This window comes from Vitis riparia, chromosome 19 (genome assembly GCF_004353265.1).
Source record: "Vitis riparia cultivar Riparia Gloire de Montpellier isolate 1030 chromosome 19, EGFV_Vit.rip_1.0, whole genome shotgun sequence".
Taxonomy (NCBI): Eukaryota; Viridiplantae; Streptophyta; class Magnoliopsida; order Vitales; family Vitaceae; genus Vitis; species Vitis riparia.
Genome location: NC_048449.1, coordinates 25,041,145 through 25,064,322, shown reverse-complemented (window position 1 = coordinate 25,064,322; position 23,178 = coordinate 25,041,145). Strand labels below are relative to the sequence as shown.

General features: G+C 38.8%; 1 protein-coding gene across 2 annotated transcripts in view; it reads right to left on the bottom strand.

Annotated features, from left to right (window-relative positions):
* The window catches only part of LOC117908592 (general transcription factor 3C polypeptide 3), a 51,910-nt gene that overhangs the window by 9,440 nt on the left and 19,292 nt on the right, over positions 1–23,178 (bottom strand). For both annotated transcript variants that reach the window (XM_034822242.1, XM_034822243.1), the window contains exons 8-12: positions 22,357–22,500; positions 10,506–10,584; positions 7,777–7,890; positions 7,514–7,683; positions 919–1,037 (exon numbers count right to left, since the gene is read on the bottom strand). In XM_034822242.1, the coding sequence (XP_034678133.1) occupies positions 919–1,037; positions 7,514–7,683; positions 7,777–7,890; positions 10,506–10,584; positions 22,357–22,500 (626 nt within the window). The remainder of the gene's footprint in view (positions 1–918; positions 1,038–7,513; positions 7,684–7,776; positions 7,891–10,505; positions 10,585–22,356; positions 22,501–23,178) is intronic.

Here is a 23,178-nt window from a genome sequence, read left to right as displayed (position 1 = left end):
AGTCCTTCTATTGGAGAATCATTTAATTCCCGATCAATGTGGAACTTGGGGGATGAGCATTTGAAAAGAAGGCTGGCTTCATGGAAGAAAGAGTATCTGGCTAAAAGAGGAAGATTGATTCTGATAAATAACAACACTATATCAAGTCCGCCATTTCATTTCATGGCTTTGTTTGTAATTCCAAAGTTGGGTAAAATTGGTTGGAAGAAGGTAGTGGTGATCGGATATAAGAAGGTTTTCCACTTAAACATTAAACACAACCTTTCTTGGGAACTGGGTATGGAGGTTCACTATAGAGCAAGATAGCTTATTGAGAAAGATAATTAAGGGTAAGTTTGGTGAGCTAGATGAAGTTTGGTAAGCTAGATGATGATGCACAAATAAGGTGAGATAAGCACATGGTGTGTGCCTTCAGACTACAATAAGTTGGACCAAGTTCAAGCTGGATAAGTACAACTTGCTAAAAAAGGTTCAGGACAGTGCCTACAAAGTCCATAGATTAGCCAAAAGGAAGCTTTACTTATCCATAGGTTGTTAGTGACTTTCTACCTCAGCTCATTCATCCTTGGTGTTGTCTTGGTTTTTCTTGGGAAGATTTTCTGTTTTTGGGAGGTTTTTTATTTTTTATTTTCTTTTTTGTCTGTAGTTGTACTGCCTAAAAGACCACTCACACCTCCTTGTACTTTCCCTAATTCTATTAATAATATTTATTTTCCAATATATATATAAACCTGAATATAAGATGTAAAAATAAGTTAAACAAATTCAACAATTATCAAGTCCTATTGTTCAACTACATTTTTTTTTGGAAGAATTAATGATAAAATAAAGAACTTTACATGTTAAAACTATCAGATCGACTGAATGCCGCTATAAATATCAATTTTCAAGACATAACATGGTGAAATTGATACTCACAAATCAGATGTAGAGGCCATTGGTCTAAATCCATGAAATACATTATCACTGTGATGATCATCCAGAACTTTGACTCTTTCAAAAAGAACACTTTTTGAAAGCCTTTTCTTTACTCTCACCTAAAACAAGAACCAATTATCAAAGAGATGAATGAAGAAAGCAATTAACACCAGATGAAAAGATGGCACATGGACATTTCCAACATTGAGAATAATGGTATTAGCATATCACAATACTTGATGTGCACATATTATTTAATTCCAAAACATTCCATAAGTAGTAAGGTCCAAGCATCACACATATGATACACAAAGTTAAAATTTTCGAAAATAATTAATTTCTAGAACTACATAAAACCAACTTCAACAGCATAGCTTAAGGGGCTGACAATTTCCCTCAATAGGAATAAGGGGAAGTCAAATAGTTGTTAAAGGAGTTTTTGTGAAATGATGCCTATTTCTTATATGGGTTTTGGGAATTCCACTAGAGGCAAAACCTTTTGGAAGATTGTTTATCTCACTTTGATTTGGATTGTGTGGCGAGAGAGAAATGTCAAGATCTTTAAGGATAAATGGAGGGCGTTAGAGATGTTATGGGATTTATTTCATTTCTTTGCTTTTTTTTGGGCCTCTTGTATAAATGATTTTAAAGGCATTCCTTAGAATGTCATTTGGCTCAGTTGGCAGTTGGAATGTACACTGTTAAGGTTGAGCCAATAATGAGAGAGGCCTAGCTGGTTTTCAGGAGATGAATTCCTTGTATATTCTTTTGTGATCTATCTTTTTGTACAAATCTCCTTGTATAACAGAGGTTTTTAGTGTTTAAATCAGGTTTGTGTATTTGTGGGGAGAATTCCTCATCCCTCTCATGAACATGAAAAAAAATAGTATATTTTTTATAATTATTTCTTAAAGTAATATGCCTATCCCATACAACAAAGCAATATAACTCCATAGCAATGTTACTCTACGGTTCTGTAAATTAGGCATTTTTCCTACATCAAACATTAAAATCCATGAAACTTCCACCAGGATAAGTTTTTGAAAGCAACTAAACAAGAAGCCACAAAAGATTTCAGGAAATGAAGCTGGAATTGGCACTAAAATTCCATCTTTTAAAAGTTTTTTTGGAACACAATAATAGCTTCTACCACATGGATAACTACTGCCACCTACCTTGTCCCTTCTATTCATCATTCAGGAAATTGAAATGGAAAAACAGAAGGACTAACAGTGACAAAATTAGCAGTGAATTCATTTTTGGAATATAAAAAAAAAGACTAAATATTTGATAAGATAAGGAAGCACCAAAAGAAATGATTCAGGTGCTCATGAGAAGATATTAGCTAAATTGAAGTACTAAACTAGGAAAAAGACAGCTCCACTTGAAAGAGATTTACAACTGAATTAACAAAAAAGTAAAAATAAAAATTAAACTTCAACACACTCTTGGGGACAGATTGAACTTCTTTGGGAGGCTCCACTACATAATCTAACTATACATCCACACTGGCTATGGCCAAAATGTGCCTACCTCTGCATGCATCTTTTTGTCTACTCTGGTTGAATGGCCTACCCAGTGCTTAACCCTATTCTCCATGTTATTGACATTGCATATAGAATCTCTGTTCCAAAAGAGGGAGTACCCTGAATCCTAGGATCATTTTTCTTTCTTTTTTTCTCCCCTAACCCATTAAGAAAACTGATGGCCATTCTGTATCTTATTAGGATGGAGAAGAAAGCCAGCATCTTTTTTTGTCTGATAGGCAATGTATGAATAGTATTTTAAGATAGAAGGTGCATATGAAAAGAGCACACAACCTAGTATGCAGGAGTTAAAAAGGAGGTGCTCCAAAACTAGAGGAAAAAGGAAAAACTGTTACAACCATAAAGCAGGGCCAAGACCCTCCCCAAAGTATTCTAAAAGATTCCTTGTCTGTTTTCATACACACCAAGATAAGCACTAAGTTTCATCTACCACACCCTCTTCCATTCCTTCCTGATAAAGTTGCCACGCTACCTGAACAATGTGTCATTCATAAAACAAGGCAACGCCCAATGCACACCAGATAGGGAGAAGAGTACAAAGACCATCCTCGTGGAAGAGAATGCAATTCACCTATTCCTCCCTATATTTTCAAAAAACATGATTAACAAGAGACCAACCCCTTTTTATAAGATGGTCTGTCAATAGGATCTTCTCCCACACCAATTCCTAGACCCCAAAAAAGCCAAAACACACCCACACAAACAAACAAACAAACAAGCTTTGGATGGAGCACTAGAAAGCCACACCTCTCAGCTATAAAAGAAATTTGGGCAAAAGCTCAATGATTTGTAAAAAGCCTTCACTAAGAAGCAACTATTCAAGGACACCTGCTAAACAATCTAAAGGACCAACACAAAAAATGGTGGAGTGGATAAAATGGACTCATCAACTCCAACTTCCAATCATGAAAATACCTCAGAAGCATCAGGTTCTAACAATAAATTGTTTCTAATAGATGGTATTACAATGTTTTTTTGATAGGTAAGTGCAAATTGTATAAAAATGCCAAAAAGGGTGCACTAAGGTACACACGGTATATACAAGGGCTGCCTAAAAGCACCATTAAAGATAGGGAAAACAAAAATACTCCCTCCCTCAATCCGACCCTAAGCAATCAATAAAATCAACTAAGGACATAGGTGAATGTTCTACAAACAAGTTTGACCAAGATAATAAGCTGCATAAAAACAGAAACTTCAGTCTTTGAACAGAAAGCTCCACATTCTCAAAAGATCTTTTATTTCTCTCCTTCCAAATTGTTCAAAAGTGACACAAAGGCGTTGCTCTCCACACTTTCTTCCTTTTTCTTCCAATAAACGAGCCATGCCACCCTAACAGGGTCTCTCTAGTTGAAGAATGAATCACCTAACTCACCTTGAACAAAGAGAATAAGAGCTCTCATAACAACCTTGCCTTTCCACAATGCAAGAGAATATGATCAATTGTCTCCTCATTAACATAACAAAGGGAGCATTTATTGGCTAAAGACCACCCTTTCCTTTGCAATTGGTCTAAAGTCAAAACTTTCCCCTAGGTTGCCTCCCAAGCAAAAAAACTTACCTTAGGAGGAACTTAAGCATTCCACACCACTCTAGTAGGGAAAAGGTCTACCCTTACTTCCTCAAGGATAGAATAAAGGGACTTAACAAAAAAGGATATACTCTTCGTGTCCGCCCAAAACGCCACATCCTCCCTCTCCTCCACCACCACCTTGTCTTGAATCCTTGACAAGAAGCACCCCGCCTTTCCAATCTCCCAGTCATTAAGAGGTCTAGAGAAGCTCGGGTTCCATCCACCCCCCTCAGGAGATTGCACCCATAGATCTGCCACCCACGCCTCTTTTGAGCTAGCTAAAGCGAACAAGGAGGGAAAGGACACACATAAAGGCTCATCCCTACACCATCTATCTTTCCAAAACTCGACCCTTCTCCCATTGCCACGACGAAAAGAGTTCTGGAATAGACTAACTCCCACAAGAGCCTTATAGCCTTCCAAAGCCCAACTCCATAGTTGTCCCTCACTTCCTTAGAGTACCAACCCCCTTCCAATTCCCCAAATTTACCACAAATAACTTCTCTCTAAAGGGCATCCCTCTTCTTAGCATAGAGCTAAAACCATTTGCAAAGGAGAACCTTATTTAGAGAGTTAAGATGTCTAACTCCAAGGCCTCCTTTTCTTTTGTCTAAACAGACAATATCCCATTTCACTATGTGAGGCTTGCTCTCTAAAGCCCTACCACCCTGCAAAAAGTCCCTTTGAATCTTCTCCAACCTTAAGCGAACTCTCCTCGACATTCGGAATAGTGACATAAAGTAGATTGGCAAGCTAGCTAGCCCGCTCTTGACCAGAGTTAGCCTTCCCCCTTTAGAAATATGTTGCTTTTTCCACAATGCTAATCTCTTTCTGAACCTTTCTTCGATCCCGTCCCAAGCCACCACTGAGTTATGGGCAGCTCCTAAAGGGAAGCCCAAATAAGTGGTTGGGAGCACACCCACTTTGCAACCAATTACAGAAGCCAACTCCACTACATTTGACACCCTCCCAACCGAAATAAGCTCACTCTTATCTAAATTGATTTTCAAACCCGAAATAGCCTCAAACCACATGAGTAACCAACTCAAATGAGTGATTTGGGAAGAGGTGGTGGCCTCACAAAAAACCAAAGTGTCATTTGCAAACAACGAATGGGAGATCTCCAAGCCCTCCCCATTTCTTCCTAACACTTTGAAACCAGTCAAATAGCCACCCTCTCTTGCCTTTCCCATAAAGCAACCAAACGCCTCCATAGCTAGAACAAACAAATACGGAGATAACGGGTCCCCTTACCTTAAGCCCCTAGAACTTTGAAAAAACCGCAAAGGAAATAGTATTATAGATTTAGAATCCAATCTATCTGCAAAAGTGATTTGTGCCTTTTTTCAAAAGCGAAAATAGTGGGTTAAAAAATGCCAAAAAGAGGCAAATAGCCTCTTTTAAGTTTTATTTAAACAACACCAAAATTTCGTCTCACAATAAATTCTGTTTCAATATGTTCATTTTTATCCCTGAAGAAACTCAAGGAATGTCAAAGAAGCCAAAAGTTGAAAATAAAACACCTTTTTTCAGTATTCGTTTTGGTCATAAACCAAAATGTCATTTCCTTGTTCCTAGTAGAAAGATCAACAAGTTAGTCAAATAAAATTGTTGAACAACTATTTTCCTAAAAGCTTAAGTGGTTAAGATTTGGGCCCATAACGCATACCATGCTCAACACTTCCCGTCATGTGTGGGCCCATTACCTGCACATGGGAGGCATAGATGCCAAGAGCTAAACACAAATCACAATTATGTGATAACAGACAATTGGAGAGATAAATGATGGGAGCAGGAATTAAAACCAAGATCTTCAATTAACCAGAGTTCTCATACTATGTTAAATGACCAATTTTCCTAAAAACTTAAGCTGTTAGAATTTGAGCCCAAAATGTAAATCATGCTCTAAAAGAATGAAGATTTCTACTAAAATAACCATACTAAAAGAGAGATCAAGGATGTTTTAGAAACTATAGAGGATGTTTCTGAACTATCAAAAACCTGAAAAAAGAGGCAGTTTTCCCTTAATAATACTTTTAGTAAAAAATATATTAACAGGAGGTTGAGATCACATATTGTGTCAAAAGGGGTGACTTTTTAAACATGCTAGAATGGCAAATATTTATGTTTCAAGTTCAAGTGACTTGGTTAAGGTGATGCATGGCAACATCAAATGTAAAAAAAATAAAATACAGTAAAATAAATGATGTGGAGCATGTGATTGCAGGTTGATTTTGAGATTCATAAGTCAAGGTCCAGGGTCTATTTTATCTCTTTGGTTTTATCATCATGTTGGTTAGGAAGAGGTTTTTATCTTCTTTTTTTTCTATTCTGATGTTGGTCAGGAACAGATTTAGGAACTGCAACAAACTTCTTGTGGGAAGTCTTAGAGGGGGTTAGGAAGTTGCAATTGTTCAGGTAGGAGTTTAATTGTTATCCTAATGGGTGGGATGCTGTTCTTGGGTATACTAAGCATGTTCAATAAGGCTTGTAGGGTAAATGACTATAGACATTTGAAAAGAGAAGGGAAGTATATGAAGATGGCAAACCTTCTTTGTTTCCTTCAGTTCTCGTGATTGGAAAATTAGATTTTGGCTCGACCTCTCTTGAACCTCCATTGGAAGAAGAGACTAGAGGCTCTATGGAGTTGGCAGACCACCTTTGTTTCCTTTCAGTTCTTGTGATTAGGAGATTGCATTTTGGCTTGAACTCTTCTTTTTTGATAGAAAAGGCAGATTGAATTAAGAATACGCCAAAACAGGGGGCGCATCCTCTGTATACAGGCAGTATACAAAAAGAATCAAAACTAGGCTGCAAAAGAAATAAAAAAACTAGAGAGAAATAAAGCTAGGCACGATGCCAATCACCCAGAAAATTCAGAAAAGAGGCAGGTTGACCTCTTCTGAACTTCCATTGGAAGAGGAGACTAGAGGCTTTGCATTTTAGATTTTATCAATGGCCTTTTTTGCACTAAAATGGCCTGACACACCCTCCTCAGTTTTGTTGCAGGCCGTCATTGGGCACTTTTATATTTTAATTTGTATTCCTTTTTGCACCTACTTTCAAGCATCCCATGTATGCCTGCATGTACTCTATAAGTCTATATATAGCTTCAGTCATAAAGCAATGAACCAATCTAGACAATAGGTAACAAGGATTCACAGGCTTATAAACATGGCAGAAGATGACTAGAAGTCCTTAATCTATAGAAAGAAGCCCTTATATTTTAGATATAGTTTTGGTCTTTGGTAGCCCTGAAGAGAAAATTAGGAAACCTAACACTATTACACAAATTCCTACTTTAAAGTTAGAATATATAAAATAAAGGGTTTGTGAAGCCAAATCTTATTAACACATAAGGATGACTAATAACAAGTATGCCATTTATCAGAATTCTCTCACATTCACACCCCTAAAAACTGCTTTAAAACACACACACACACACAATTTCTGAAATTGAATGACACACTGTTACCTTCTGCTTTAATGTTTCAACGAACAATGACTCTCGAACTGAGGGGAATATTGCATCGACAAATTCATCAGACATCCCTTTAGATCTATAAATATGGGAAAGCTTCAATTTCACTTTTCCATTAAGCCACCATGGCTGAAATTCATCAGAATTTGGATCCACTGTAGACTCTGGAAATATAAGCCAAAAGAAAGTTCACAGAATACTTTTCTGCATGGATGCAAATACAAAGTAAGGGATAACAATTATCAAATAGAAACTACCTAAATTTTTTGGAGGAGATAGCAACAAAATGGCTTCATCTTCTTTAGCTTCTTCAAGGAGAAGGGTAGCCAAAGTTAACCGGGCGTCAATATTGTCCTGAAGCACATCTAATGCTGCAGCAAAACTTTAGTCAGCTTAAGCATTGGGTATAATTTTCTGAAATTTCAAGTCAAAACAGAAAGGAAACTGAATTTTCAATGAAAACACCTTTTTATCCAAAACTGCAATAATAATATATAAAACAATACATATACAAGAATGGAATCTTTGATAAAAGCAAACTATAGAAGAATATAGAGACTAGGAAAAGAATAACAATCATAAGTTTGCAAGGACTACCAAGGGAGAAAAAGAAGTCCCCACTCCACTTGATGGGGATAGAAGCTCCTCTTTTGGCCAACCTATCAGCTTCCTGATTTTCTCAACATACTCTAGAAAAAAAGAGCAACACATCTCTCTAGAGAGATCCAGAATCCTCCTCATCCAATGACCATACCTCCATGAACCTTTTTATACTGGGACATCCATGAGAGACCTGTGCAAAATCACCCTCTGTTAAAATATTAGAGGTGCCCAACAATTCAGCCTTCTTCAACCTTCTAAGTTAAACCAGACTCTCAGCCTCAATGCCTAGCCCAAACCAAGATGACTTCAAGCAAGCATGGTACCAGCTCTATGATCCTGCTAAAGATTGGTAAGACCCATCTAATCAAGGTTACAGAAGGAACGCCCAACAAGCTTAAAACTTCCTTCTGGTGGAAGAATCCACTCAAATCTGACAACCTCCCTCCTAAAGGAGTTAGTGAATGGTGAGCATTTATAAAGCATAAAAATTTGTATTATGTATTATTTAATATTATATTCCACTAGGCTAGCACGCATATAAATCCAACATCATGAAAGTGTGAACACAATTCTCAAATATTAAAAGACTCAAACAAGTGTTAAGAGTTTACTGAACTTTATAGCACCACTCTATGTTGACTCTCTAGGACAAAAACTAAACAATTATCAACTTGAAATACTTAATTTGCAAATACAACACAGATATTGGTCTTGTCCTTCTTGTTCTTTTCAATTAATAGAAAAGATATTAGGTTTCTGGTAAAAAAATAAAACAATACAACATATTTATCCCAGAGTCATAAAGCACCCTCTTAAAAGAGTGCAAATAAAGCCTCCAAAGAATTGAATTACCCCACTTTGATTGATTTCATCTACACCTGCAATCCCTTCCCCACATGTGGTAATAAAGCTTTCCAATGTGGTTGACTTTACAACAAGCATTTCAAATACCCTATTTTAGCTATAACCTCCAAACTATTGCCTCAAACTAGAAACCACCTCCATTTGAGGCAAGCCACCTCCCCCTCTTTTTTTTATCGATAGGCAAATAAGAGAATATAGTAGAAGAGCCTAAGAGGAGGCATACCAAAGTACACAAAGAAGCATATCTAAAGGCTAACCAAGGAAAGGGAAGAAAACAAAAAAAAAGCGCTCTCCCTCCTTATTTGATGTTTAGCCAATCTACAAAGTCTATCATCGACATGCCATGATCCTCTATGTACACTTTAACCCATTCACCAAAAATAGATATAAAATAAGATTTTATTACCGGGCTTGACTATCCAACGTCATTAAATGACCTCCAATTTCTTTTCATCCATAAGATCCAAAACTAGCATAAGGGAGTGGTCCTCCAAGCTCATGAATGAGCAATGCCAACACAAAAGGTTTCCCCTAAATGTAGTGCGCATCACCAAAACCTTCCCTTCCTTCACATTCCACTAAATTTTCTCCAACATCCTAGGCTTGCTAACTAAGATGACACCAAAATCCTCTTTATTGCACCTAATCTACCCTTGATATAAAATAGGTATCCATTGGTCAGCTAGGAACCTGCAGAAAATTATTCTCTTAAAGGAGTTAGAATCATAGTAATCCAATCTTGGCTAAGCTTATAGCTCCAATTATCACTTCTCCATTTCTAAGATTCTCATAAACAGTTTCTACGAAGAGTAGGTTAAAGAATGTCCATAGAGATTCCTTTATTCTGAGGAACTGTGGAAGGGAATGATGACCATCAAGTAGGGTTGAATTTAGTTTGCACACCAAAGGCCATGGCCAGCTAAAATCCAAATCAGGGGAGGCTTTGGAGAAAGATTCTGAACTAGATAGACGGCCCTACCCCATGACAGAATGGGGCTTTGGAGATCATTGGGGGAGTAACCAACCCTTTCATTCTACTTACCCCTGACTAAATAGCCTATCATGTATCAAAGTGTTTTCCATTTCTAAAATGTAGTCTTTCTCTCACAACTCCCCCTTATGGGATTTGGCTTTCTAGGGAAACCAAATTGTTCATGAGATTACCAATCTTTGTTGAATCCAGACCAAGCATAGAAATTCAATTAATTGATTTATGAACCGAAAATTTTTATTGAGATTTAATGGAACTCTAGTTCAAAGAAACAATACGAGGCCACTAAGAATTATTAGATTTCCTGTGTGTCCGCACCTTTTTGTTTTTGGTTTCTTGTATACATTGTGTATACTTTTTTTTTTTTATATAAAATTGCTTTCACCTATCAACAAAAAAAAAAAAAAAAAAAAAAAGAAAAAAAAAGAAAAAAGAATTATTAGATTTCCTACAAGTTTTTACTTTATGATTGTTCATATTAAATCCAATTCCATCAAAATCTTTCATCTCAAGAGAAGTTCATCTTACCTTTATAGAAGAAAGGAATTGCTTGAACTCTCTCTTTCAAGGATAAGTAACATTGAGCAATTTTGAGGTGTAAAAAGCCCTGTAGAAGGTCTCAATGCAACAACAGGTCAGAAATCCACAGTAAATCAATGTCTGAAAAAAATTTAATAATAGTAACACACAAAATAGGAAAAAGAAGTATGATCAACCAAACATGTGTAAGGAAAACATGACACATTCAAAAGTGAGAAAGCTGAAAGAAGTTCCCCACTGACAGATACATATCTTAAAGTAGGCATTAGGCATTTGAAAAGCAAACAAAAGTCAAGATTTTCAGATTTTTTTTTTTTTTTTTTTTTTTTTTTTTTATAAGTAAAGAAAAATTCATTTATAAAGAGACGCCAGAAAAGCGACTCAAGGTATACAAACCTATGCAAGGTATACAAACCTATACACCCACCACCAAAAAGGAGAAAGAAAAAGAAAGAGACCCAAAAACCAACTGGCCCAAAAAAACAGCCTTAAAAGGATCCCAACCAATCAATAAAATTAACCATAGATTGAGGACATTCGACTATAAACATCTTAACCTCAGACCAAAGAGAGAGGATAAAGGAATATTTCAATCTCTGAATTGACAGCTCATCATCCTTGAATGTCAATCTATTCCTCGCCTTCCAAACCATCCAAAATATATGAGGAGGAGCAGCTCTCCACACCTTCCTGCACTTTTTGCCCACAAATGAACCATGCCAACTAAGAAGAGTCTCTCTAACTGAAGAGGGCAACACCCAAGACACCCCAACCAAGGTAAAAAGTAACTCCCATAAGGCCCTTGTTTTTTAACAATGAAGAAGCAAATGGTTTATGGTCTCCTCATTCTCAAGACACATAAAACATCTGTTTGCCAAGGACCATCCTCTTTTCTAAACAAGATCTAGGGTTAAAGCCTTACCCCATGCAGCCTCCCACGCAAAGAAACTAATTTTAGGTTGTACCCACACATCCCAAATATAACTAGATGGAAACAAAACAGGGCAGTCCACTTCTAGAGTAAGGTATAGAGACTTGGCCGAGAAATTGCCGCTCTTTGATTCGTTCCAAACCACCATATCATCTACATTTTCAAGCACTCTCTTCCCGTGAAGACGCTTCAAAAAGATTTCCGCCTCCTCCACCTCCCAATCATTTAGGGCTCTTGAAAAGCAGGGGTTCCAAGCCCCCCCTACCACCCTCAGCCAAGGGATCCCAAACATCCGCCACCCAAGCTTCCTTTTTAGCGGACAAAGCAAAAAGGGAAGGAAAAGACTCACATAGAGGGGAATCCTCACACCATCTATCCCTCCAAAATCTCACCCTCCTTCCATTGCCAACACTGAAGGAAATTTGTGTGCCCACTGTCAAAATATTGTGTGAATGACCGAATACCTTGGCCTTGAGTTTTGTATATTATATATAGACTTTACAAGGATGCTTTACATGGAAAGCAAATAAAAAACAAATAAATTACAGCATGATTCTAGCCCTATACATGTAAACTATAATCTATCAAATAATATATGCTAACTGTACAGAATAATCAATGGAGAAATAAGGAAACATTGTGGGCTAAAATAAGGAAAGAAGGGTGGACTAAATTAAGGAAGGTGTGGACAGCAAGTGTGGGCTAAAATATGGAAGGTGTGGAGGGCTAAAATAAGGAAGGTATGGACAGCAAGTGTGGGCTAAAATATAGAAGGTGTGGAGGGCTAAAATAAGGAAGGTGTGGACAGCAAGTGTGGGCTAAAATATGGAAGGTGTGGAGGGCTAAAATAAGGAAGGTGTGGACAGCAAAGCTGTCCTTTGACAGCCCCCCTCAAATTGATGCAGGTTGATCAACAAGCATCAATTTGCTACTTAGCAAGCAATGTCGATGACGAGGGAGAGCCTTGGTGAAGATATCAGCTATTTGTAAGTCGGTGGAAATATGTGGAAGAGTGATAACACGAGCTTCAAAGGCTTCACGGATAGAGTGACAGTCCACTTCAATATGCTTTGTGCGCTCATGATAGACAGGATTGGCCGTGATCTGAATAGCGCTTGTATTATCGACATGTAGAGGTGTAGGATCGGTCTCAGAAAAATCTAACTCCGCAAGCAAACCTCGAAGCCAAATGATTTCAGAACAAGTAAGAGACATCGCCCGGTACTCAGATTCTGTAGATGACTTAGAGACTCTGTCTTGCTTCTTACTTTTCCAAGATATCAATGCATCACCTAAGAACACACACCAACCAGTGATGGAACGACGGGTATCCGCACAACCAGCCCAATCAGCATCACTATAAGCAGCAAGGCGAGTAGAATTGCCTGCAGGGAAGAACAAGCCACGAGTAGAAGTGCCTTGAACATAGCGTATGATCCTACGAACGGCAGCCAAATGAAGATGACGAGGAGTCTGAAGGAACTGGCTGACTTGCTGTACAGCAAAAGAAATGTCCGGTCTAGTAATGGTGAGATAAACAAGACTACCCACCAACTTCCTGTATAAACTGGGATCAGCAAGTAAGTCGCCCTCCTCTTTGCGAAGCTTGACATTTAATTCCATGGGAGTATCAACAGAAGTAGCCCCTTGTAGACCAGCTGTAGCCACCAAGTCACTCGCATACTTATGTTGATTGAGGGAAATACCAGAGGGACTATGATGCACCTCAAGACCAAGAAAATATGTGAGAGACCCAAGATCTTTCATATGAAAGGACTCGGAGAGATGAGTTTTGAGCTGACCAAGTAAAGCAGAATCGGAACCAGTGATCACAATATCATCAACATAAACCAAAAGAACAACAATACCCATGTCTGATTTCCGAAGAAACAAGGAAGTGTCATACTTGCTCTGCCTGAATGAAAATTGTAATAAAGTGGTGCGGAATTTATCAAACCAGGCTCTCGGAGCCTGTTTGAGACCATAAAGAGAGCGACGAAGCTTACACACATGTGAAGTCGGAGAGGGAAACAATCCCGGGGGTGGCTTCATATAAATACACTCTTTAAGATCCCCATGAAGAAAAACATTTTTTACATCCATCTGATGTAGTGGCCAATCACTGGAAGCAGCAAGAGCTAGAATCGTACGAACAGTAGTCATTTTACCCACAGGAGCAAAGGTCTCTTCATAATTGACACCATATTCCTGATTATTCCCAAGTGCAACAAGCCGAGCTTTGTAACGATCCAAACTTCCATCAGATCGGACCTTGACTGAGTAAACCCATTTGCAACCCAGAGGAACAATAGTGGGAGGACAGGGCTCAATGTCCCAAGTGTGATTGGCCTCTAGAGCGGCAATTTCTTTCTGCATAGCTTGTCGCCAACAATCATGCTTAGCAGCATGTGAGTAGCATGTGGGAATATCAAATTTGGACAATGCAGCAGTAAGGGCTGAAATAGAATTGCCAGAACTGGAAGAGGGAAATCCATACCTATTCGGAGGTACAGACACTCGAGAAGAGCGACGTACTGAAGGTGCTGCAACTGACTGCATCTGGAGCGTGGTAGGATCAGATATCGGGTGAGCCACTGAAAGAGACTGTGGGCGGGAGCGTCTCGTATACACAATACCTGGTTGAAAGCGAGAACTGACTGGATGAAGATCTGAGAACTGTTGCTCAAAGGAGGGAAGGACCACAGTAGAAGAGGATATAGGAAAGAAATGTTGATTTTCAAAGAAAATAACATTCCTAGAAATACGTGTACGATGTAATGTAGGATCATAGCAAACAAATCCCTTTTGACACATATTATATCCCAAGAAAGCACATCGAACAGATTGAGCAGATAATTTATGTCGCTCATGAGGAGGTAAATGAACAAAGCATACACAACCAAAAATACGAAGGTGATCATAACTAGGTTGCTTAGCAAATAAGCGGAAATAGGGAGACTCCATATGTAGGACTTGAGAAGGTAAACGATTAATCAAGTGAGTAGCAGTTTTTAGAGCCTCTACCCAAAACATGGATGGAACAGAAGATTCTAACAAGAGAGTACGTACCACATCTAAAAGATGACGATTTTTGCGTTCGGCAACTCCATTTTGTTGAGGAGTAAAGGGACATGAACGTTGATGAATAATACCCTTAGAAGCCAAGAATGCTTGAAACTCAGTAGACAAATACTCACCACCGGAATCTGTGCGTAATGTCTTAATAGAAGTAGAAAATTGATTGTCAACATACGCTAAAAACTCAGTGAAAGTACGAAAGACCTCAGATTTAGAGCGAAGAAAGTAGACCCAAGTAAATCTGCTATGATCATCAATGAAAGTCACATAATATTTAAATTTCTCATGTGAACTAACCGGGGAAGGTCCCCAAACATCACTATGGATAAGATCAAAGCAATGAGATGCTCTACTTGCATGCAAAGGGAAGGGAAGAGTTTTACTTTTACCAAGTTTGCAAGAATCACACTCAAGAGATAAAGAATAACGATCCTTATTACTAGGTAAATCAGAGTTCAATACATGAGATAAGATTTGAGTATTGGGATGGCCTAAACGACGATGCCACACCATACTAAGATCTGAAACATTATTACAAGCAAAAGACTTAATAGAAGAAAGTGGAGAAAAATCTGGAACAGGTAAAAATAGTGGAAACAAGCGCCCCACTTTAGGTCCCTTTGCGATCGGCTTCCCCGTTACTTGGTCCTGCACAACACAACCATTACCAAAAATTAACAGCACAATTGTTATCAACTAATTGGCCAACAGAAATAAGATTCGTGGAAAGCTGAGGAGCAAGAAACACGTCAGTGAACTTAGAGGAGGCATCGCCGATAGCAGCTATGGGCAAAGAGCTGCCATTGGCAGTCTGAATGGAAGATTGACCAGCGTAGGGCCGAACATGACACAAAGCGGTGGGATTATTAGTCATGTGATTAGAGGCCCCGAGTCCACGTACCAGAGTTTAGTAGAATTGTTACCTTGAAACCCCATTGCTGATAATGCTGAAATTAACATCTGTTGCACCATTTCTGGGGTGCAGTAATCTGGTGCAGGAGGTGCAGGAATAGAGCACGCAGCTGAAGGAGAGTCGTCTGTTGCAGAAGTTGCTACAGGAGGGATAATAACCGAAGTCTGAAATGCGTGGGCCTGACGATTCTGGGGGCGAATACGACATTCTTTGATAATGTGACCCTTCTTCTTGCAATAAGAACAAAACTTCTTAGGGCAAGTGGCAGCAATATGCCCATATTCCTTGCAGCAAAAACATTGCAAGTTTTTAGAATGTTGGGCAGCATAAGCTACAGTTGTCGTCCCGGAACTGCCATGAGATTGCTCCAAAATAGCTTGAGTACTAAGGCGTTGCTCTTCGCGAAGTAACTCACCAAAACAAATATCAAGAGAGGGAACAGGAGATCTATTCAGTAAAGAGGAGCGGACAGATTCATATTCCGGACGTAGTTTCATAAGAAACTGATCACGTCGGGTAGTCGCGTGAATAGTCTGAATAGTTGAAAGAGCAGCAATAGGAACATCCGCTGTAACCAAATCAGCATATTCATGCCAAAGAGTCAGAAATGCTGAGTAGTAGTCCTGGATGGAAAGACTACCATGTTGAAACGTGGCAATCGCATGTTCTAATTGAAAGCGATGAGCATCGTTATCCTGATGATAAACTTTCTTCAAATAAGCCCACATAGATTGAGCAGAGCGATGGGGCCGCAAGTGGGTGACAATATGAGGCTCCACTGAACCAAGAAGCCAAGACATGATGCGTGCATCAAGCACAGCCCATGAAGGAGAAGACCCAACATCCTGAGATTTGTCAAAAGTTGATGGTTTTTCAACATCCGTGCCATCAATATGACCCCAAAGGTCTTTTCCCTTGAGAAAAAGTTCAAATTGAAATGCCCAGGTAGAATAATTTATGCCTGTAAACTTAACACACAGAGGTGCGGAATCCATAGAAAATAAATAGACTTGACCGAAAAAAATAGAACCCGAGACAAAAGGATGGACCAAAAAAAAGTCCCAGAAGAAAACTGAACAACCACAGAAATACTGAGAAAAATGGTTGTGGTTGGGTGCAGCACAGATCAACATAGACTTGACCGAAAGATACGAGAGGCACCTCCGAAACCGAAAAGACAGAAAAGAATTTGAGGGAAGAAAAATTAGCAACCTTGCTCTGATACCATGTCAAAATATTGTGTGAATGACCGAATACCTTGGCCTTGAGTTTTGTATATTATATATAGACTTTACAAGGATGCTTTACATGGAAAGCAAATAAAAAACAAATAAATTACAGCATGATTCTAGCCCTATACATGTAAACTATAATCTATCAAATAATATATGCTAACTGTACAGAATAATCAATGGAGAAATAAGGAAACATTGTGGGCTAAAATAAGGAAAGAAGGGTGGACTAAATTAAGGAAGGTGTGGACAGCAAGTGTGGGCTAAAATATGGAAGGTGTGGAGGGCTAAAATAAGGAAGGTGTGGACAGCAAGTGTGGGCTAAAATATGGAAGGTGTGGAGGGCTAAAATAAGGAAGGTGTGGACAGCAAAGCTGTCCTTTGACACCCACCAACTCCCAGTCCATCCTTATTCCTTTCCAAAGCCCCACGCCATGCGCCTTTCTCACTTCCCGAGAGCACCAACCCCCTCTATCTTTCTCATATTTTCCTCTAATCACTTGATTCCACAAAGCCTTTCTCTCATTTGCGTATCGCCAATTCCATTTGGAGAAGAGAGCCTTATTGAGAATTGAAAGACATTTGACCCCTAATCCCCCTTTCTTTTTACTTAAGCATACCACCTCCCATCTTACTAAATGTGGTTTTCGCTCCAAGTTGCCACCACCCCAAAGGAAGTCCCTTTGAATTTGCTCTAGTCTTCGTCTAACCGAACTTGGTAATCTCAACAAGGACATAAAGTAAATAGGCAGATTCGACAAAGTACTTCGGATTAGAGTTGCTCTCCCTCCTTATAAGTATTGTCTCTTCCACATAGCTAATCTTTTACGGAAACGCTCTTCCACTCCATCCCACACTGATACTGACTTAAACGGAGCACCCAAAGGAAGGCCCAGATAAGTGGACGGGAGACTACCCACTCTACAACCAAAGTCCAAGGCAAAATCATCAATATTCTCTACCCTCCCTACTGGGATGAGTTCACTCTTCTCCAAGTTAATTCTCAACCCCGATACGGCCTCAAACCACATGAGTAACCAACTTAGGTAAGTCAGCTGATCTTGAGTAGCTTGGCAAAACACCAAGGTGTCATCAGCAAACAACAAGTGGGAAATCTGAACCCCTTCTTCGTTCCTATCCTGCACCTTACAGCCTGACATAAAACCTCCCTCCACAACCCTTTTAAGAAAAGAGCTAAAGACCTCCATCGCAATCACAAAGAGATAAGGCGAGAGAGGATCACCTTGCCTTAATCCCCTTGAGCTTTGAAAGAATCCCTTAGGCGTTCCATTAACCATCACAGAGAAACTTGGAGTAGATATGCACCACTTAATCCACCCTATCCATTTCTCCCCAAAACCCATTTTCTACATAACTGTGAGAAGAAAAGACCAATCCACATTGTCATATGCCTTCTCTATGTCAAGTTTGCACATGATCCCATTTTCATTATTCTTCAGAACCGAGTCAATGGCTTCATTAGCTATTAACACTGCATCTAGAATTTGTCTACCCTCCACAAAAGCCCCTTGAGCGTTAGAAACCACCTTTCCAACCACCTTTTTAAGTCTATTGGCTAAAACCTTAGCCAACCACTTGTACAGGCTTCCCACTAAGCTTATGGGCTTGAAATCCCTCAAAATCTTCAGCCCCCACCTTTTTTGGGATTAAAAGCAGAAAAGTTGCATTTAACCTTTTGACAAATTTACTATGTTCATAGAACTCCCTGAAGAAGCTCATCACCTCCTCCTTCACAAAGTCCTAAGCAAATTGCTAGAATGTCATTGTAAAGCCATCAGGCCCCGGAGCTTTATCCCTACTACAGCCCACCAGCACACCATGCACCTCCTCTTCTGTGAACGGAACCTCCAAAGCATCAACATCCAAATTCTGCAACGTTTCGCACTGTAGCTCGGATAAAGGAGGGCGCCAGTCCCCCGGATAGTCTGATTAAAACTGGATAGTCTAAAATCTAAGACACATTTATAGATTCATCATCACAAAAATCCAAAGATGGATGAGAAATTGAGAATAAGAAGCAATAGATGTATATCCCTACTAAATAGACTTTGAGGGGATGCATTCTTCTAAGAATTTTCAAGATGACGGAGTCCCTCTTTCAAATATAAATGCAACAACTGCTTTCCATTGTACTTGGAAAACTATTTGCAGATAGACCTGGATAATGGTTAAGAGTTCGCTTCATCTTTGTGAGGCAACCTAACTGGCTGATGGATTATAGTACTTTACATAATTATCCACCAAAAAAAGTAGTAATTTACATAATTATGCATAACAACCAAAGTAGATTGAGGGCAAGTCCTTCATATATTATCTCCTCTTATTTATAATATTATTTCTCATGTGCTTATCAAATAGAAGATAGTGCAAATCTTAGTATTATGCATGACACATTCAGGATGAAGCTAGATGACCAACTACTCTTTCCCTAACCTCCGGCTTTCTGCTCCCACCACCAGAACTACCGGCTGCACCCATGGTGGCACGTCCCACCATAATTGGATGGAAATTTTCCAGCATCCCACTACCACCTGCACTGATCCAGGCATCTTTCTCCCATTGGTTTTTACAACTTCACTTGCCCACCAAAAATTTCGCTGTTCTGTAGTATCTTCATCTACTGCCATAAAGCCTCTACAAGAGTCCCCAGCAATTTAAAAAAATTCCTATCCCAAAAGTGCACCAGTCATCCAACTACTCTCACCCAAACTTAATTTACACGATTACCAACCCTAACACAACCAACATCTGGGCTCCATTTTATCAACAACAATCCTTCTGCTTATAACTCCTCACCCCCTACTGAAGAACCATCTCTGCCTCAGCAGCTGATTCAAAATCAAACAAAAGAAGGTCTCCCCCCAACTCAACCACCTGTAAGTCCACTTTCAAGTTCTAACCATACATAACCCATCTCTTAAGCACCTTTATATTCAGAATATAGTTTGAAGTCTATCCCCATCTCCCCACCAAACATCTCTTCATAACCTTGATCTTGTTGCCAATTTCCTCTTCCCCTAACTCCAGCCAAACAGCGTTGCTTACTTCAATGTTGGGCTTTCTCAAAATCTCTGCAAAAGATTTCCCATTGGATGGTGCTACCATGGTACCATCCCCAACAAAACCCTTTGGACAAGGATTGGAGCCTGACGATGGTGGAGTCACTCCTAGGCTTTGCAGCTTGTTGGTGAAAGTTGTCCATCCCCCCAGAAACCCCCTACCTTTGGAGATCACCACAGTGAACCACTTCTTCATAGAGCAAACTGAGCACTGGAAAACCATCCTGCTCCATTGCTACGAAGTTCCATCTTCTACCACCTGCCCCCCTCCTTCCAGACATTCCGAAAAGACTTCTCCCCTTTCCCAAAGCAGCACGCCTCCACATCCTCCAGCAAAAGGGAAAGACTCTTCTACCCAAACTTGATCCAAATAAAGAAACCAGTCTCTTTCCAGAACTCTACCGTCCACCCTCTCCTTGACAACCTCTACTAGATTGTGAAGGATTTGAACTCTACCCCAATCCAGCACTGCCCCCCTTTCATCTCTTACATTGAGGATCTCAAAATCAGAAGCACATCTCTTTTATGTTAATATAACCCTTATGATCTATATATCGAAATCCAATCAAGCTGAATAATTTTAAAGGAGTGCCCTTGAAAGCTTTAGTGGTAGAGGCCCAAAAAGATGAATAGAAACAGATTAGATGTCATATCTCCTTTGAAGCCCTCCACTTGTGTCCTTGCGTTTCCTTCCCATCATACCATCCAAATCACTGTTAGGCTTCTCACAAGAAGAGACTCTATGGCAAGCTTAATATATCTATCTTGTCCTTAGGAGGTCAGATCTCACATATGGTCAGCCACAGATTCCTTTCATCATTCAGAGTCAAGAACACATCTTCTTTTCAATTTTAAATAATCATACCTACCATCCCAGCTATGAGCCACATCCGTTTGGCTTTCCACTTATTCACTCAGTGCCTTAGTCCCTCACTTAATCCTGACCAATAAATCAAAGACTTCCTTGATGGGGATGAGAGGCAGGCCTACAGAATTATTTCTATGGGGCTGGTCTTTGTTTCAAACTAACAGCAACCTTCTTTAATAAAAAACTAATAATATTATATTAGGTAACAAAAAGTAGTCAAAAGGATGAGAAATCCTTTGAAAGCAAGAATATAATAAAAATAAAATGAAGCCTGGAGAAAAGCTGGCTCCCAACAACAAACATCCTACACCCCCTAATACAAATAAAAAACCAAGATATTCAGCTGTGGTTGGAAAGGGCAGGTCATTCAATCGTAGTAACCCCAACAAAATCCAAAAAGGAGGAGAGTCATAGCTTCCTAATCAAGTTATGAGTTGTGACACCAACACGGAGGATCAAATTCCTAGTTAGGTTGTGAGTTGTGACACCAACATGGAAGATTTTGGATCAGGCAGATGATGATTCAGGAAGATTCAGTTTAGTGAATGGGGAAAATTTAAGGGAAAATTTTCAAGAGATTTTATCACATTGTCAGGCAGATCATTGATAGGACTGACTGTGTGCAAGTGTCCTTCCTTTGAATTGATAAAACTGGAAACAGAGAAGTGCACTTCTTGGCCAAGAAAGGGACTAAATAGGCATTCACCTTTGGGCATTTCTAACTTCCTAGGTGTTCTAGTTGTTTGGGTTTACATCATTTGTCCCTATCAGGGGCATTTTATTTTTTCTCCACAAATCAGGCCTGTTTGTACTTTGGATGGAAAACCTTCTCACCTTCATGTTTTCTTCTCTGATCCAATGAAGTTGTACAATTGGTGAAAAGAAATGGAAAGAAGCATTGCTAAATGGCCAAAGAAGCAAATAGGTAAAATGTTGTGATTTACAAGATCATATATCCAAGATAATAGGTGTTCAGTGCTTTCAGAAAAGAAACTACATACAGAACTATGTGAAACTCAAAGTATTGGGAATATTATAAACACCCCTTGGATCCATATAGAAAGAGCAAAAGAGCAGATAAGGGAATGAGAGAGAGAAAGACAAAACAATAACTGCAGGGACAAAGGCTTTTTTTTTTTTTTATCTGAAACACATTAGATTTTTGTTATTAATCAAAAAATCAAGAAGGATGAGAATCCTTCCAAAATATGCAACTCCACTACAATGACAAAGTTTGTCAACAGTCAAATAGAACTTCATAAAAGTGAAAAACGCGCACCAGCAATAATTCTTTTAATTGGAGTCAAACATTATCTATAGGGAATGTCATTTCTGTATCCTACCTAACCATACATACATGTATGCACAGTACAAACATTCAGAAAGTTGCATAGACATTTTTTTCAACTGTTAAAACAGATATTCAGATAACCCATCAACAATCAAGTCCTCTGATAAAATGCAACCTATGTAGTGCAGAATTGTAAGTACTAGAACATCGAAAAATAAAGATAGAATCCTATTATACTGCCAACAAATTATTACCGATCTCAATGTATGACATGTACAACATGTTTAAATGAACAACTACAACAAGTATACCTCATTCAAGTCTCAACCGACAATAAGAAATAAAGCATCCAAAAAATCAAACAGAAATGTGAATTTTTGTTTTGTGATGCATCATATTGTACTGTTCAACAAACTGAAGAATAAACATATAATAGTTTCCCTTACATTGTCACGTCCAACATTTCCCTCCAACATCAGATAATACTTCAATGCAAAATCATAAAGCTCAAGACTCATAAATGAGTCTGCAACTTCAGAAATTAAGCCAGCATGATCACATGTTTCCCGTTGCAAAACACTGAAGAGAGCCTAGAAAACATTAGAAAATCTTCAGTAACAGGTAAAACTAGTTTAAATCCCACATGAAAAGTAAAAGTGTCCATGACGTCTTCATTAATACTTAAAACCAAGGTACAAAGTACTAGAATATAATTTTTTTGAACAATCTAATAAAAGAACAATGAAACGTGATAGAACCATTGCTTTTTAATTGCAAATACAAATAAACACTAAAGCACCAAGAGATTGCAATCCATACACACAAAATATACCATAGCAAACCAACAAGTCCTCCTTGATGTTTGAGTAGGGCTTTTACATGTTCAAATTATACTTGTATGCTGGCTACTTAGTTTTTATTTTGGATTTACTAAAGTACAATTTTTTTCACCCCTCTTTCTTAAGTTTTTTCAAGATATGAATATCTCATCTGTCTTCATGGTTCCTTTAGGTTATTTGAATAATCTTTGCTTCTTATCAACTCATCATCCCTTTACGGAATTGTAACAAAGCAAGTTTGCCTTATTTTTCTTTTTCTTTTTCTTTTCTTTGTTGTTTTTTTTTTTTTTACAAAAATACACCTGATTCACGTTCTCAACATTTCTAGATTTTGTGTGTGTGTGTGTTTTGGGGGGGTGGTTTGGGGGGTGTGGTTGAGATTGACGTGCACATTCAAACAGACTTAGAAGATTTTGTCATGCAAAAAAA